At 38.0% G+C, this 17,187-nt stretch overlaps 2 protein-coding genes across 3 annotated transcripts; both read left to right on the top strand.

The window, feature by feature from the left end:
• Positions 1 to 2,278: 2,278 nt before the first annotated feature.
• LOC149933618 (uncharacterized) lies at positions 2,279 to 5,707 on the top strand. The gene is made up of 2 exons (XM_090156736.1): positions 2,279 to 2,324; positions 3,257 to 5,707. The coding sequence occupies exon 2, from the start codon at positions 3,332 to 3,334 to the stop codon at positions 4,997 to 4,999; it is 1,668 nt and encodes a 555-aa protein (XP_090012862.1). The 5' UTR covers positions 2,279 to 2,324; positions 3,257 to 3,331; the 3' UTR covers positions 5,000 to 5,707.
• Positions 5,708 to 7,166: 1,459 nt separating this feature from the next.
• On the top strand, positions 7,167 to 14,364 carry LOC149933617 (uncharacterized). Of its 2 annotated transcripts, none has more exons than XM_090156717.1 (2): positions 7,167 to 7,520; positions 11,529 to 14,364. In XM_090156717.1, the coding sequence occupies exon 2, from the start codon at positions 11,603 to 11,605 to the stop codon at positions 13,469 to 13,471; it is 1,869 nt and encodes a 622-aa protein (XP_090012843.1). In that variant the 5' UTR covers positions 7,167 to 7,520; positions 11,529 to 11,602; the 3' UTR covers positions 13,472 to 14,364. The 2 variants fall into 2 exon arrangements, with proteins under 2 accessions (XP_090012843.1, XP_090012844.1); XM_090156718.1 differs by lacking the exon at positions 7,167 to 7,520 and having other exon boundaries at positions 11,478 to 12,976; positions 13,327 to 14,364.
• The last annotated feature ends 2,823 nt before the right edge of the window (positions 14,365 to 17,187 follow it).

The raw sequence follows: 17,187 nt of genomic DNA, 5'->3' as shown, positions 1-17,187 counted from the left end.
AAACTAATATTATACGCAGTCTTACAAACCTTGGGTACAGATTATCTTTGATAAGCCTTACAATACTAAAATTTATTTTATTTTTAATAATATTATTATTCTTTTCCACCATGTTCTTCCAGCACGGTTATTTTTTATGAGTATTAAACCAATATATTTCTGTGTGCTAAAACCGTGCTATTATTATATTTGGGCAAGTTACGATTTATTTTACTTTTCAAATGTACATTACCTAATTTTGACCTTTAGCCCAATTTAGCTATTTTTAACAATGGGTACTTTTGTTTTATTTTGGGTTTTGTTTATATTTTTGGTGTATTATTTGTCAAGGATTACAATAATGCAAAAAGTTTTAACCGCAATTTATTATTTAGAAAGATATGATAAATTTTAAAATTGTTACTTGCCAGGAATTTTTACCTCGGAAAGTACGACATATTTCGAGATTTTTGTAACTATTGGATGAGGTAGGACTGATGACGAATCAGATTTAACGACAAGATAATACTACATTTTTTAAACGTGTGCCAATAAAATATGTGTTTTCTATGGCGAGTTCAATTCGCTATATACTAGGTACGATTTCACTGGATACGATGTCCGTAGGTGGGGTTAATATATGCACCCAGGAGGAGGGATCGATTCATCTCTCAGTCGCTCTCCCTTTAATTCTAACCACAAGAGACTATACTAGGTACTGTTCTCTAGGTGGCGCAGCTTGATTAGCAAGAATGGGGCTGGGGTGGCGCCGCGGGCCCTAAGCGCTCGAAGGAAGTGAGTGCGCGGCGCCCTGAGGCGCCAATACTTCGATTACGAGTCCAGTTTTACTTTTAGTTTGGAACTTGCTTATCGGTTGTAGTTCTGCTTTAGACAAATAAATTATGTTTTACTGTGGTTGTGTTGTTGTGCGTTCTTCTGGTTCTCTTTAACTAAATGTTTCTTATATTAAATTCAGTAGTATCTTGCCGTGAAAAATATTCGTCATCAGTCCCATCTCATCCAACACGTACAAAGATCTCGGAATATCTCGTCTATTCCGTTGTAAAAATTACTGGCATTTAACAATTTTACATTGATCATATCTTTTTAAATAATAAATTGCGGTTAAAACTTATTGAATTATTGTAATCCTTGACAAATAATAAAACAAAAGTAACTATTGTCAAAAAATCCCACAAAGGACATCGCACTTCTTCTATGGGATTTGGCTTTCGACAAATTTTTTTCAAATTGAAACATGTTGTTAAGCTTGATCAAAGGAGCAAAATTGTCTATTGCCATTTTCCCCTAGCTCCTATAGTCTGTCCAGTATCAACGGTCCAAAGTGGACAAAACTTACTTTAGTCTATTTGTTAAAAGAAGTCACGGCCCATCGGTTAGCATTCTACATTGGCGCGGCGCTAGTCCCGGCTCACTATCAGTAGAGTTTTCTTGCCGAGATTCGTGATGCTTCCCAAAACTGAGCGTCGGATTTGGTTTTGTTCTGATTGCACGATGAACGAACTCAGTAAATAAATAGTTAAATATTGAGTTTTCATGGTCGTGTGACCGTGACTTTAGACGACTGTGTGAATAAAATCGATAAATAAGTGTTTTTATCTGTTGCGGTGATACGGTTTCTTTCCAATCAGAGTGTTGAATGTGGGATTCAACGAAACGGTGAATCATATAAATTCTGATTTCTTCACTATTTTTTTTTTTATGTTATGTTTTATTTTATTATTGCTCATTAAATAATAATTAATTCCACGTACGAAAATTCATCGAATAATAAGTTGCGAGTAAAATGAAGTAGAGGTGTAAAACTCTATTGATAGTGAGTCCGGACTAGCGACGTGCGAAAGTATAACGCTAAACGATGGGCGGTGACATTTTTTGACAAATAGACTATACTAAGTTTTGTCCACTTTTGACCGCTGATACTAGCCACACTGTAGGAGCTAGGGGAAAATTGCGATGGACAATTTTGCTCCTTTGATCAAACTTAACAACATATTTCAATTTCAAAAAAATTTGTCGAAAGCCAAATCCCATAGAAGAAGTGCGATGTCCTTTAGCTTTAAGATATTTCTAAATATGGAACAGTAAACAATTAGAGATCATTGAATCCATCGGGAAATTACCCGCCTCTAAAACTACGACGTTTACGCCCACCTTTTTTTACGCCATTGAAAAAGCGTTTGACACAGTATTATACATAAATACGTTTAACGAGTCTAAACCTTTTGACATTAATTTAGATGTTTTGAATAATAAAATCTAATTATAATTTAATTTTGGATTGGAAATAAATGCCGTGTATTTATCCAGAAATTATACTTTTCGTGAGTAAATTAGCCAGTCGACATTTATTTCATATATGCAACACTACCAATGTTAGTTAAGTCACGGCCCACGAAATTGTGACTCTTACGATTAACAGCACGTTCGCGATGATTTGCCAACAAATTCCTAAAATGCAATCTCTCTGACCGTCCGTCTGTTAAATATCTGTTCACAAGTCGTGGTAATATTATCGCATTTATTTCATGACTTAATTAGCTAGCTATAATACTACCACGCGTACTCGCTCTTACTTCTAGGAGTAATAAAGTAAATAAAAAGTTATGAGAAGTAGGACACCATTTCGCATATTCGTTACAAACCGCTTTGACTATGGAATTACGGCAAAGCGTGGTGAGGTAAGACACGCGACAAAACACAATTTTCTTTAATCTTAAGTAAACAGTGACACATACCGCAGCCAACAGATTATACTATCCCATACAAATATATATTCCGTTTATTCCACCAAGTTCGAGATTCAAATTCCCTTTATCACAATTTCTCAACACTAGGTTGTATGATATAAACTTTACATGTATCAAAACTTTTCGAGAGCTTATATTTGTATTAACATGTATGTAACATAATTACTCATAAGTATGTCTTTGAATAATATTTTAATTGAAACAAATCAATGAGATCTTTTTGTACAAGGAACACATAATTAGTTCACTCTAAATGTAAAATACTAATAAAAACAGTGCTATTGAAAAGGTGAACATGGAAACCAAATCGCGAGGCATGAGCCAAACTATATTTGATCAAAGCTAAAAACAGGCGAGGAATTCGGAGCGTTTTAAAAATTCACTTCACTAATCTGAGTTTCACAATTTCAAAACTGATGACTTAATTACTTTTGAGCTATTACGTCACATTTGATTCTACCAAATTCGTCACGATATAATTTAATCTTTGTATTTTCTCTTTCTAGGAGGAATGCACAATTAACACACGTTTAATATCCTAAACAGAGGCATCGGAATTTAGAAGAAGATAATTGGGAACTATGTCAGTTCTTGAAAAAGAAACTCCAGATGTGGACAACGTATCGTGGGGGAATAGTTGCTTCGAAGACGGATTCTCATCCGGCTCTGAAGACGAGACCACAGCTACTGGGCCTTCCAACTTGGACCTATTTACGTCCCTGATGCCCAAGGCCGCCAACGAAAGCAAAGAAATTATCACTTTAAGCAGTGGCCAAGCCGTCTTGAACGAGAAAGAGAATCAATTGAGACGAATGTTGAATTCGACCTTTCTTCTTGAATATTTGTCCGACTACATTGTCAAGAAAGCGTCCCCGCTGAAGAAAGTATACCTGAAAGACATCGCTGACATCGAAGTAAAATGTCAAAGGTCTTTCATCCGAGTTTTGCAGTACTACCCCGGCATTACCTTCGAAGATAAACTCATTGATTTCATTGAAAGTTACAACCACGTTTTCATCATCGATGAAATGAAAAATAAACGGATATCGTTGGATCTAAGCGCTGGAAAATACGTTATCGAAGCTTATGACAGGTTGGTCAAGGAATTGGTGCTATTTTCCATCGAGGAAGGAAAATCGGGCGTTCATAAAGTCACCGAATATGTTAGAGAAATGTTTCAGCAAGAGCCCTTTGTCCACTTCGCTAACTTGACGACTACGCAGTTGAAATCACTGATTTCCAAGTACCCGGATGAACTTCACGTGGATCGTCACCAACAAGTGCATGTTGTCGAGAAACTTTGTACCATTAGCCCCAAAGTAAAGGTCACCGGGAACTCCAATTCGCAGGTGGTCGCCTTTTTCGAGAAGGAGTTGCGATGTCTTCCAGGTGGGTTGTTCTTCAAGGATTTGCCTCGAGTACTGTCCTGGAAAAAACCCGAAATCTTGGCCAATCTCCCTGGAAGGAACGCTCAAAGCATCTTCAAGATTTTAGCGGCTAACAGCTTATTCGAAGCCAAGGACAATTACATCCTTTTAAAGTCGGCCAAATTGAAGCAGCCCCCAAAACATATTATCAAGTACGACAGTAGGTTTTTGATGTCCTTAGCTAGCAAATCGAGAAATGTCTCTTTGAGACCCAAAACGGAGGGCATGGCGCAGTACGAAACGTATATGCTTACATACAGGGCGCCCATGAAGAATTTCATAAAGTACGACAGTAAGTTCTTGAAGTCCTTGGCTCGTAAATCGAGAAATGTCGCTCTGAGACCCAAAACTGAAGGCATGGCGCAGTACGACAAGTACATGCTTTCAAGGTCACCGCCTAAAATGGAAACCAAGAATTCCGATATTGATAGCGTCCTTAAGTATCTTATGAGAGGAACCGTAGTTTCACTAAGCTCCGCCCGAGGATTAATCTGGTGCAGTCCAGATTTAAATGACGTGGGATTTCTGGTGCTATTAACGCTCGAAACGATTATAAATGGGCACTTTGTGACTGATTTGGAGCGATTCGTACAAGTTGGAGATAAAGTCAAATTTTTCACGACTTCACGCATCGTCGGCGCTCAAATAAAATTGTACGCGATAATGATTACCCTGGAGGAAAAACCGTGTCCAATTTGCAAATCTAATAATAATAATAAACTCCCAATGGGTTATATCAATGTCTTAAAGCGCGGGATGATTTATTTGGTGAACATTGTGAAAAAGACAATCGCTATTTTGTGGCGACTCCTTTGGCTGTGAGCGTTTCTGTTGATCGTATTCTCGTGGCCGTTTGTTATTGCTAGTTTCATTCTGCTGTTTGCGTTATGGCATCTTTTCATACTAGAAATGGGTCGGGGCAGACGAGGCTTAGGGCAGCCGCGAAGAAGACAGAACGGAATTTGCGGCCGCTTTTAGAGGTCTTCGAATTGGTGCACTTTGCAAACCATTCCTCCGCTAATAGAATATTAATATTTAAAGAATATTTGGTTAATGTATACAGGGTGTTTCAAAAGGTTATGCAAAATTTTTAAGGAGTTGTAGGGGGTGAGTTAAGAAGTTTGCCTGTTTTTCCCATTTTCCCACGATGAGTTAAAGGAGCGCCAGGGAGCTTCAAAGTCTGGCCTACTAGCTCCTGGAAGTAGGCTGCTACAAGCCCAATACCAAGCAGCAGGGAAATGCGAACATAAAGTTTTGGGTACAAAAGTAAACTTAAACAAAAAACTCTAATGAGAAACCGTAATCCAGAAAATATTTAAAAATTTAAATTCAAACATTTGTTATATTGAAATGTATTTCAGAACATTGGTTATTGGTGCATTATCAAATTTTAAATAAACCGTTTTAACTGCTTTAATATATTAACCCAGATATTTCTCGAAAATTAGGAATTTGGCTTAAAAAAATAAAGTTTTTGGTTTACTTATATGCAAATCTCGCGCCTTTTCTTCTAATCCGATAAGCGCCACCTATGGGACTTCTCTGACTCGTTTTAAAAAGAATTGAAAATTCGATTTCCTAGCCTTCTCTATATACAGGGCATTGTTACTTTAGTCTTAATTTATTTTTAGTTTGTCGCGAGTCCTACTTTATTCCAAAAGTTTCTTTCGAAAAGCTAATATTATACGCAGTTTTACGAACCTGGGGTACAATACTTCGATTTATTCTATTTTTAATAATATTATTATTCATTTCCGCCATGTTCTTCCAGCAAGGTTATTTTTTATAAGTATTAAAGCAATATATTTCTGGGTGCTATTATTATATTTGGGCAAGTTACGATTTATTTTACTTTTCAAATGGTCTCTACACCGCCGTCCAGTCTAGTTTTTCTTTTAATCGAATGTTTAATAGCGTAGAGTACCATATATTAATATGGAAGAGATCTACTTGGCCGTTAGCGAGATATGACGCGAAATTACGTAACCATTTTGTATGAAGAACAAAGATTTGTCGTTTTTCTCCCCGATTTTCAAGACGCTATTTCTCGAGAACTTGGGTGTAATTAATGTTAATTCGTTAATATTATCTTTTCATTATATTGTTCATTTCACTTTTTTGGTATTATTCAGTTTTTAATTTGATCAACTTCTGTCAGGTTTCGTGATATTTAAATATTTGTAAAGTTTGTTTATCATTATTTTGTTAATTTCATAGTTTTTTGCGTTATTCAGGCTTTGATTTAATAATTTGGTTTTTATATGAAGCAAGTTTAGTTCTAATTGCTTTTGAATAGTGAAATTGGCGTCATCTATGAAAGTTATACGAGATTTATTATCGTCTAACATTCGAATCAATTTTTGTTTTGAGTTTCGTGAGTTTTACTGTATTCAAAAATATCTTTTGTGAAACCTTTTTCGGCGAATTGACGGCGGTGTACTCTACCTAATTTTGACCTAAATAAATTTAGCTTTATTTCTAAATATGGGAAAGTTAACAATTAGAGATCTTTGAATCCATCGGGAAATTACCCGCCTCTAAAACTACGACGATTACGCCCACCTTTTTTACGCCATTGAAAAATCGTTTAACACAGGATTATATATAAGTTTAACGAGTCTAAACCTTTGACATTAATTTAGATGTTTTGAGTATTAATATCTAATTATAAGTAAATTTTGGATTGGAAACAAATGCCGTGTATTTATCCAGAAATTATACTTATCGTGAGTAATTTAGCCAGTCGACATTTATTTCATATATGCAACACTAACAATGTAAGTTAACTCAAGGCCCACGAAATTATGACAATTACGGTTAACGTGCTGTTCGCGATAATTTGCCAATGAATTCCTAAAAGGCTGTCTCTCTGACCGTCCGTCAGTTTTATATCTACTTACAAGCCGTGGTAATATTATCGCATTTATTTCATGGCTTAATTAGCTAGCTAGAATACTACCACTCGTAAACGCTCTTACTTCTAAGAGTAATAACGTAACTAAAAAGTTCTGAGAAGTAGGACACCATTTCACATATTCGTCACAAACCACTTTGACTATGCAAAGCGTGGTGAAGTAAGACACGCGACAAATCACAATTTTCTTTAATCTAAACTAAACAGTGACACATACCACAGCCACGGCCAACTTCGATCACGCGTACCGCGCTTTAGCGGCCCCGTCAATCGCCTCGCATCTAATGTTAATTTGCGTGTATGAATAATCCCGATAGGGGCGCTACATACGACCAAAAACTTACTATCACCAAAGGAATACAAGCGAAATCGCGGAAAAATGATTATTCTTCGGTTTTCAACTTTCCTTTTAAGAAAAAACAAGGATTAGTAAGTTAAACTATCTTTTCTCAATATATTTATGTATAATTCATTGTTTTAAAAAAATATTATCTTATAAAAATTAAATGAAGAAAAAGAGACGCGTTTTTTACGCGAAGGCGCCATATTCGAACACATAGTTTTGAAGGTTGTAGAGATGTTTTTGATGTGTAAATAATGTATATCTTAAAATTTATAAATCTTAATTAATAATAAATGTATATATATAAGCAAAGCAAATTCACGAGTTTATAACAGTTCTTAGGGAGTAAATACTGTATATCTAAATTAGTTTTAAGAGCAAGATTCTCGAAACTTATTAGATATCTTATTGAAGGTAAATGATACTTAGGTACATCTTTGGAATAAAATAGGTAAAAGATTCATCACAATGCCTTCGTGTTGCGTAACATATCAAACCATGTAAATAGGAAAGACATATCTTTTCACGAGTTTCCTAGCGAAGAAAGCTATAGAAGTTAATGGTTAAAAACATTAGTCGGGATGATTTTGTACCAAAAGATACACTGAAGGTCTGCAGCCTGCATTTCAAGGAGGAGGATTTCTGCTCAGGTTTATTACTATTATTATGGAAAACATTTTCAGTCAGATAAAATTACAAACCCTTACAATATTATTTTAGGTTTAAAAAGACGAAAACTTAAAACAGGCACGGTACCTAGTATATTCCCTGAATATCCTAGCTATATGCAACCCAAGCTCCCTAAGTAAAGAAAAACTTAAGAAAGGGAATCATCGAATGTAAAGGATGCTACTGCGAGTACATCGAAGAATATTGAAAATGAAGCCGAAAGTTCTTCCGAGCATGTTCCACAAGTTGACGATGAAATCTTGGAAATTAGGAGGCTCAATATATTCATCCATAATCTGCAATCAAAAATTTATCGTCAGAACAAAGCATTACAGAGCCCGCAAGAACAAGTATACACATTAAGAGAATCTGTATTGGATTTTAAACAAAAACCCTACCTGAAACCTGGACAAATTATTAAGGATTCCTCTGAACATGATGGCCAAGAAGCATTATTCTTGTTAGATTTGGTTAAAAATTACAAATCTGGACGTCCCTCTTGGTCAACGGAAACTGTGCGACTTGGTGCCATTTGGAACTTTGCATCTCCCAAAGGATACAATTTTTCGAGAAGAAATGGTTTTCTTAAATTCCATCCAAAATCAACGCTTAAGCGGTTTGTCGGGAAAATGGATAGCAATACGGGAATTACCAAATCAATCGAAGAAAGGCTGGCATCCGAAGCCAGCAAATTGGATCTCCATCAAACGTTCGTGTCTCTAATAATAGATGAAATGTCTATAAAACCTCAACTGATTTATGACAAGAAATTTGACAAAATATTTGGATTGAAAGATACCACCAAACATCTGGATAAAGAAGACACTGAACCTGAGAGACCGAAACCGCCTAGTGTTGCAAATCAACTATTATGCTTCGTGATTCATGGACTTTCCAGATCATTTACACTACCTGCCGAATTTTTCTTCTCAAGACAAACAACGGGCATAGATCTGTATTTTTGACGCTTTCTGTAATACATAAAATTGAAGATTGTGGTTTCAATATTGTTCGAATTGTCACTGATAATCACAAGTCGAATGTCGCTATGATGAGGAAACTTTGTGATGGAAATTTACGACCACAAATACCCCATCCGGAGGATGGACGGCGATGTTTGTTTCTGAGCTTCGACCCAAGTCACATCATCAAAAATGTCAGGAACAAACTTCTTGACGTTGAAACCACTGAAGAGTCGGAAGAGATTTCAGGGAAATATGTCAAAGAGCTTTATGAATTGCAAAAAGACGAGCCTGTAAAAGCAGTACGAAATTTGAAAAGAGAATGTGTTTATCCAACCAATTTGGAAAAAATGAAAGTTGAATGGGCAATTATAGTTTCAGTCATTTCAAGGCTACTTTGTTCAAAACTGCAGGGCCAACTAATGAGTACATGGAGACCATTCAAAAGTGGTTCGATATGCATAATTCCTGCAATAGGCATTTTGCAAATGAATCTAGAAATGCAAATAAGAGTAATTTTTTCTCATTTGATGATGAAAGGCTTCTTTGGTTAGAAACTACCTTTTTGGAATATCTTGAAAAACTTAAAGAAGAGGAAAATCAATTAATGTTGACAAATGAAACTTATCATGCCATCAAATTCACAACTGAATCCACTGTAGCGTGCATTAAGTATTTATTGAGCCATGGTTTTGAATTTGTGCTAACTAGGAAACTCGGCAGCGATCTGATAGAAATGTTTTTCAGCATTCTTCGTCAAATGTCTGGTGGGAATGACATGCTGTAGTTTTTGAAAATATACTTAAAAAGGGAACACTTACTTCAAAAGTTCGATCATCTAATGTAGCAGCAGACAGTTTCACAGCAATGTACAGATTCAGAGATGATTGCGTGGTCTCAAGGGTTGATTCCAGACCGACTGAATCGCCTACCATTATTATCGCAGAAGTGACTCTTGAAATTTTGGAAAAACTATTAGTTCATCCTGAAAATCAACGGACAGCCTTCAAATTAGCAAGAATAGCGTATTTGGCGGGATATGTTTTGATGACCTTGGAGAAGGATAATTTTTGCAGTTGCTGCATTGAGAATCTTTCTCAGCCATGTCAAAACTCTCCTCTCCTTGATTTGATAAACAAGCAAGATTGAGGGAATCTTAAATACCCAAGTCGGCCATTTGTTTCAGTTGTTTCCACAATTGTTTCCTTCGTTCAAGACTCATTCCCGTACATTTGTGATTCCAAAACCATATACTCTACAATTGAGTCCCATGTTTTACCGAAACTCGAATTCTGCCCTGTACTTGAATGTTATAACCCAAACCATGCTAGACTGGTCACCAAAATAGTCTGTTCCAAATTAATTCCTTAACTTATGGTCAACATAAGCCGTGCGATTTTTGCAAAATATGAGAAAGCGAGGGAATTAGTATACAAGCCTATATCTAGGAAGGTATACAAACTTCAGTGAAATGTTCCTCCAGCTTGTTAAAACGTAAAATTATAATTTATTGCGCTTGTAATATATTTTAACTTAATATTATTGAATTAAAAATGTAAAAATAATATATTTACCCTGAAGTTACAGTGAATCTTTTTTTCACTTTTTTTTTTATTTAGTTTATTTACATGTGTTTCAAGTATTACGCAATAATACTATGTTGCTGGCAGCATCTAGAGGATGTTCTTGGTTTCTGTTTAACTCTTATAATTTATAAACACCGTTAAAAAATTTGAATCAATAAAAAAATATTATACTATTAGTTAAATATTAACCTACATTCGGTTTAATTAATAAAAATAATTGTTTTTGTGGATTTTTCCTATCTGACTAACGTTAAATTTTGGTCGTAGCGAAACCCTGGTGGGAAAATATATACACGTTAAATTCAGGCGATTGACGGGGCCGCTAAAGCGCGGTACATGCGATCAAAGTTGGCTGTGCCACAGCCAACAGATCATACTATCCCATACATGTATTTAAAATATAATTCCCCCTATTAATCCACCAAGTTCGAGATTCAAATTTCCTTTATCACAATTTCTCAACACTAGGTTATATGGATAATATGGTATAAACTTTACATGTATCAAAACTTTTCAAGATCTTATATTTGTATTAATTCTACTATACTATATTGAATAATATTTCAATAGAAACAAATCAATGAGACCTTGTTGCACAAGGAACATATAATTAGTTCACTCTAAATGTAAAATGCTAATAAACCCAGTGCGATTGAAAAGGTGAACATGGAAACCAAATCGCCAGGCATGAGCCAAACTATATTTGATCAAAGCCAAAAACAGGCGAGGAATTCGGAGCGTTTTAAAAATTCACTTAACTAATCTGAGTTTAACAATTTTAAAACTGATGACTTAATTACTTTTGAGCTATTACGTCACATAGGATTCTATTAAATTCGTCACGATATAATTTAATCTTTGTATTTTCTCTTTCTAGGAGGAATGCACATTAACAAACGTTTAATATCCTAAACAGAGGCATCGGAATTTAGAAGAAGATAATTGGGAACTATGTCAGTTCTTGAAAAAGAAACTCCAGATGTGGACAACGTATCGTGGGGGAATAGTTGCTTCGAAGACGGATTCTCATCCGGCTCTGAAGACGAGACCACAGCTACTGGGCCTTCCAACTTGGACCTATTTACGTCCCTGATGCCCAAAGCCTCCAACGAAAGGAAGGAAATTATCACTTTAAGCAGTGGCCAAGCCGTCTTGAACGAGAAAGAGAATCAATTGAGACGAATGTTGAATTCGACCTTTCTTCTTGAATATTTGTCCGACTACATTGTCAAGAAAGCGTCCCCGCTGAAGAAAGTATACCTGAAAGACATCGCTGACATCGAAGTGAAATGTCAAAGGTCTTTCACCCGAGTTTTGCAGTACTACCCCGGCATTACCTTCGAAGATAAACTCATTGATTTCATTGAAAGTTACAACCACGTTTTCATCATCGATGAAATGAAAAATAAACGGATATCGTTGGATCTAAGCGCTGGAAAATACGTTATCGAAGCTTATGACAGGTTGGTCAAGGAATTGGTGCTATTTTCCATCGAGGAAGGAAAATCGGGCGTTCATAAAGTCACCGAATATGTTAGAGAAATGTTTCAGCAAGAGCCCTTTGTCCACTTCGCTAACTTGACGACTACGCAGTTGAAATCACTGATTTCCAAGTACCCGGATGAATTTCACGTGGATCGTCACCAACAAGTGCATGTTGTCGAGAATCTATGTACCAATAGCCCAAAAGTAAAGGTCACCGGAAACTCCAATTCGCAGGTGGTCGCCTTTTTCCAGAAGGAGTTGCGAAGTCTTCCCGATGGGTTGTTCTTCAAGGATTTACCTCGAGTACTGTCCTGGAAAAAACCCGAAATCTTGGCCAATCTCTCTGGAAGGAACGCTCAAAGCATCTTCCAGATTTTAGCGGCTAACAGCTTATTCGAAGCCAAGGACAATTACATCCTTTTAAAGTCGACCAAATTGGAACAGCCCCGAAAAATTATCAACCATTCCTTGGCTCGTAAATCGAGAAATGCCGGCCGGAGAGCTAAAATGGAGGGCAAGGTGCAGCACAAAAAGTACACGCCTTCAACGACACCATCCAAGAAGATTGTCATCGTGCATAAGAGTAAAGACTTGAAGCCATTAACTCATAAATCCGGCGATACCACTCCGATCCCAAAAATGGAGGACAAGGCGCAGAACTACAAGTATTCGCCTTCACGGACACCTCCCAAGAAGATTGTCATTGTGTACAAGCCATTATCTCATAAATCAGATGATACCACTCCGGTACCAAAAACTGAAGACCACAACGCGCTTTCAAGCAGACAGCCCAAAAGAGAACCTACCCGGAGAGCCGCCAATAACTATTTAATGATATATGTAGGTACCATAGCTTCACTAAGCTCAGTCCAAGGATCAATAAGGTGCAATTCGGCAAGCTCACTGGTGCTATTCACGATCCGAACGATCATAAACGGCCACCTTGTGGCTGATCTGAACCAGTTCATAAAAGTTGGAGATAAAGTGGAATTTTACGCGATTTCATCCGGAATCGGTGCTCAGGCCAAATTGTTCGCTTTAAAGATAAAACTTAACGTAATACCGTGCCCTATATGCAATGATAATAATAACTACGAATTAGATTTTGGTGTAGAAACGTTTAGGAAAATTGTGAAGAATGTGCTCGCTATTTTCACCCAAATAGGGTTTTCCTTGGCTTTTCTTTTTAGAGATCCTTCGCCACCAGAAGGGGTTCAGCGAAGTCCGCCATACATAGTACAACAAATCCTGGAACGACAGCGATTAAGAAGGCAATTTCCTGCAACTGAACGTGCTCTTAGAGGCCTGGACCGCTTCTGGGAAGCTTGGACTTGAACCATTTTGCAAAAGATCAATATTTCAAGGATGTCGAGGGATCGGACATTTGTTTACTCAATGGTGGATTTCGGGGGTTCAACCCAAAATGGAATTTGAAATGTGTGGATTTTTTTAATGAAATGTTTTTCTGGGTCGTAAAAATCTCGGTTTTTTAAAAGAACCGAAACGGGGTTATTTATTATTTAAAACACACTTCAATAGTTTATACTATTTTTTAAACAAGCTAACTAACGTTTAACTATTCCAAATTTTTACTTATCAATAAACTTACGAAGCAACTAATTTAGAGTTTAAATTAGCTTTATTGGGAAGGGGTAATATTTGTGTCAATAACGGATCGAAGCAACTGAGAACAAACAAAGCCTTTTTAATTTTGTAAACGAAGGTTAATTGAGTTATATTACCTAACGACTGTGAGAAGGAAGATAAAATATGCGAAAAAGTAGATTAGTCCATAATTAAAAGGGATAATATATCTAAATCCTAAACAAATTTGAAGAAATTAAAAAATTTACTAATAACTCGTACCGATAGGTCTTCGAGCGAATCTCGGATCAAATAGATCTTCGAGTAATAAACTACATAAAAACTAAATAAAATAGCCAGAAATTCCAACGGTAGACCGGTTTCGTTCTATTTGGAACTCATCAGTACCGTGCGGGAAATCTGGCTGGCGACTGTTATATCGAAAAGAGAAACTAAGCCTAAACATTAAAAATTTCAAAACGCGTTGCATAGCAACGGAAAGCCGAAAAGGGGGGAGTTTTTTTTTGTTTTTAAATATACTAGCTTTATTACCGTAAATGCTTAAGTTACAAGTTTACAAATTTTAGATATAAAAGCAATATGTTATATACCAGTTTTAGAGATTAAAGCGATATTTACAAGTGTTTTATATATATTTATAAAGAAAAAAATTAAATAAATAAATAGAGAAATGAAAAATATTTACAACTTAAAACCACTGGGGTTCACGATTAATGCCCCATAGGGCGTGAAAGGCATCCAAAGTTTCACCTGTTACGGCGGTTTTACGCTGAGTCCGGTAGCGAGCGATTACTCTGTTACCGATCGTTCGGTGTACTCGATCTACGTAATCGCCAAAAGCGTTAGTTGAGAGAGAGATTTTGGAGAGCTCGCCCTACATTTCAGCCAAAGCGGCTTTGAATAGCGCGAAAGCGAAATTACAGAAGTTGTGGTTGTCGTCGCTCGCTAACGTCCAAACGTTTGTCAACGAGTGCTGATGGCCGGTTGAAAGAAAAACGGTCTCCAAAACCCTCTCACCAACGCTCCTGGAGAAGGGGCAGTCGAAGTAACAACGGGTAACCGTGCCCTTCGCTGGACAGAAAGGGCAAAAAAGATGATCCAAACTTTCCACAATATGGAAGAGTCGGGCCGGAGAGGGAAGCGCGAGATGCAGAGCTCTCCATTGAAAGGAGAGATCCGCCCTTGAGCTAATCGGTGAAAGGTTTTTTCCAAGCCAGGAAACACGCGAAACTAGAGAGGGGTCAAACGCTCTAACAGCGGGAGGTCTACCAGGAAAGGAGCAGCTGACGCGACTTTGATAAATTTCGCGGGTAGAAAGGTTATCGGTAAGCAAAAAAACGGTTGATCTTGGGACCGGTACGATATTCAGTTGAGATTGATAAAATGTCATCATTGATAAACTCCGCGCTGTCCTAAATCCAGGTAGCGTTGAAAGTTTCGGGGAAATTACTAATCAAAGTTTGAATAATTTAGCCATGCTGCTGAACGAAAAGGCGAGATGGCGAGCGAATCGGAGAGAGTGTTGAGGAAGCCAACGTCCTCTGGGATCGAGAAAGGCGGGAAATCGTTTAAGGCCAACGTTCGCGAGGGCCGAAACGTGGTCAGAACGAAGTATCGCACCGTCGACGGTTTTTAGAAAAGGCGAATTTACGAATGGAACATTTAAGAATTTGGAACGGGAAGAGAGGGTGGGTTGAATACGAAGCGGCATACGAAACCAAGACGAAAGGGCCGAAGAATAAAAAGGAATATCAGCATTTTGAGTAGAAGCGTCCGAGAGGATAGCTTCCGGAGACGGGAGACCTGGGACGAAATGATCAAAACTGGCGGTAGAACACTTAATGTTCGGAGAGTCGCGATCGGTTGAATTTAGAAAATCGCAGGTTTGCTGGACTCTGAATGCCTGAATTTTAAGGTTAATATTGACGAGAGCAATACCACCGGCGATAGCCTGGGGGTACAAATAATGTGATGAAACCCAGTGGGTTCCCGCCCAAAGTAAATTCACTAATTTAGACTGCCAATCGTGAATAAAAGAAGGAGGGGATGAGATAATTTTGAGCCGATGCCAAAGAATAGAGGAAGCGAGCTGATTAGCGAGTAGCGTTCGTCCCGAAATGGAACAAAGGTGTTTTAAATGAAGCCAGCGACCAAGAACGCGGCTAAGGCGCGTGGTAAGTTCAGGCCAATTTCGAAGTTCATACTCGGGCGAGTTTCCCAGATAGACACCGAGAAACTTGCCACCGTCAACATTGGTAGGAAAGGGAATGATGATATTGGGTGGGTTATCCTGCCACGCACCACATCAAAGAACGAAGGACTTATTCCTATTAACTATAGCTCCGGAAGAGATGGAGAAAGCGTCGAGGCACCCACTCATGACGGCGATTTCCGATTTCTTTCGAAGAAGACCATTAAGGTCATCAGCGAAAGTGGTATTGGTGATGTCAAAATAACCAGGGCCAGAAGGCCTACGTAAAGCAGCGCGCAGGTGGTATAAGAGCGGCTCAAGAGATAAAACGAAAGGCAGCCCGGAAAGAGGACAGCCTTGTCGAATGCCTCTCGCGAATGGAATTTCACGGGTGAGCGTGTTATTAACGTGAACGCGAAAGATAGGGTCCGTGTAAACCACGTTCAGAAAATTAATGAAATTAGTCGGAATTCCGAAGCGAGCGAGTGTCTTAAAAGGGTATGCGTGATTAACGCTATCGAAAGCCTTGCAAAAATCAACGTTAACAATGGCAAGTTTCTCATTTTTCAACTTTGTGAGACTAATAAGGTCACGCAAAACCGCGAGCGAGTGATAAATACACCTCCCTCCCAGGAATTGAAGAAGTCTGGGAAGGGTGAATTAACTTCGAAATGACAGAATTTAGACGGTTTGCCAAAACTTTGGCGTATAGCTTATAATCAGAATTTGTTAGGGAAATAGGGCGCCAGTTAGCCAGGTTCATAAGGTCTCCCGTCTTTGAAGGAGGGAGACGACGGAGCATGAGAATTTTCCAAAAATTGGGACAAGTTAGAAGACCGTTAAATACATCGATTAGAAGGTCCCAAAACGCGATGTAATACTCAACAGGGATCCCGTCGAGAGCGCAGGCCTTTCCGCGAGATAACCCTTTTAAGGCGCTGGTAATCTCCGAGAGGGAGAAAGTACCAGAAATGGTGGTAGCGTCATCAGCCTCAAGGGCTGGCAGGCTGCCCGAAAGGTAATTATCGATGGTAGAGTCGCGAATATCGGTTGGCTTTGTATAAAGGCTCTCGTGATAGTTAGCGACTACTTCGCGGATCAGGGTCCGAGACGGTGATACCACGCGGGTCGTAAACGGAAGGGATAATATTGACGGCGTGAGCCTTTTTTTCAAGCTTATAGAAGTCGCGGGAAGGGGTATCTATACAATTGAAAAACGATTCTCTCGCGCGAAGTAGAGAATCGGTGGAGCGGT

This window comes from Leiobunum rupestre, chromosome 8 (genome assembly GCF_980474605.1).
Source record: "Leiobunum rupestre chromosome 8, qqLeiRupe1.1.hap1, whole genome shotgun sequence".
Classification (NCBI taxonomy): domain Eukaryota; kingdom Metazoa; phylum Arthropoda; class Arachnida; order Opiliones; family Sclerosomatidae; genus Leiobunum; species Leiobunum rupestre.
Note: the sequence above shows the minus strand (reverse complement) of the source record. Positions and strands in the feature narration are given on the sequence as shown.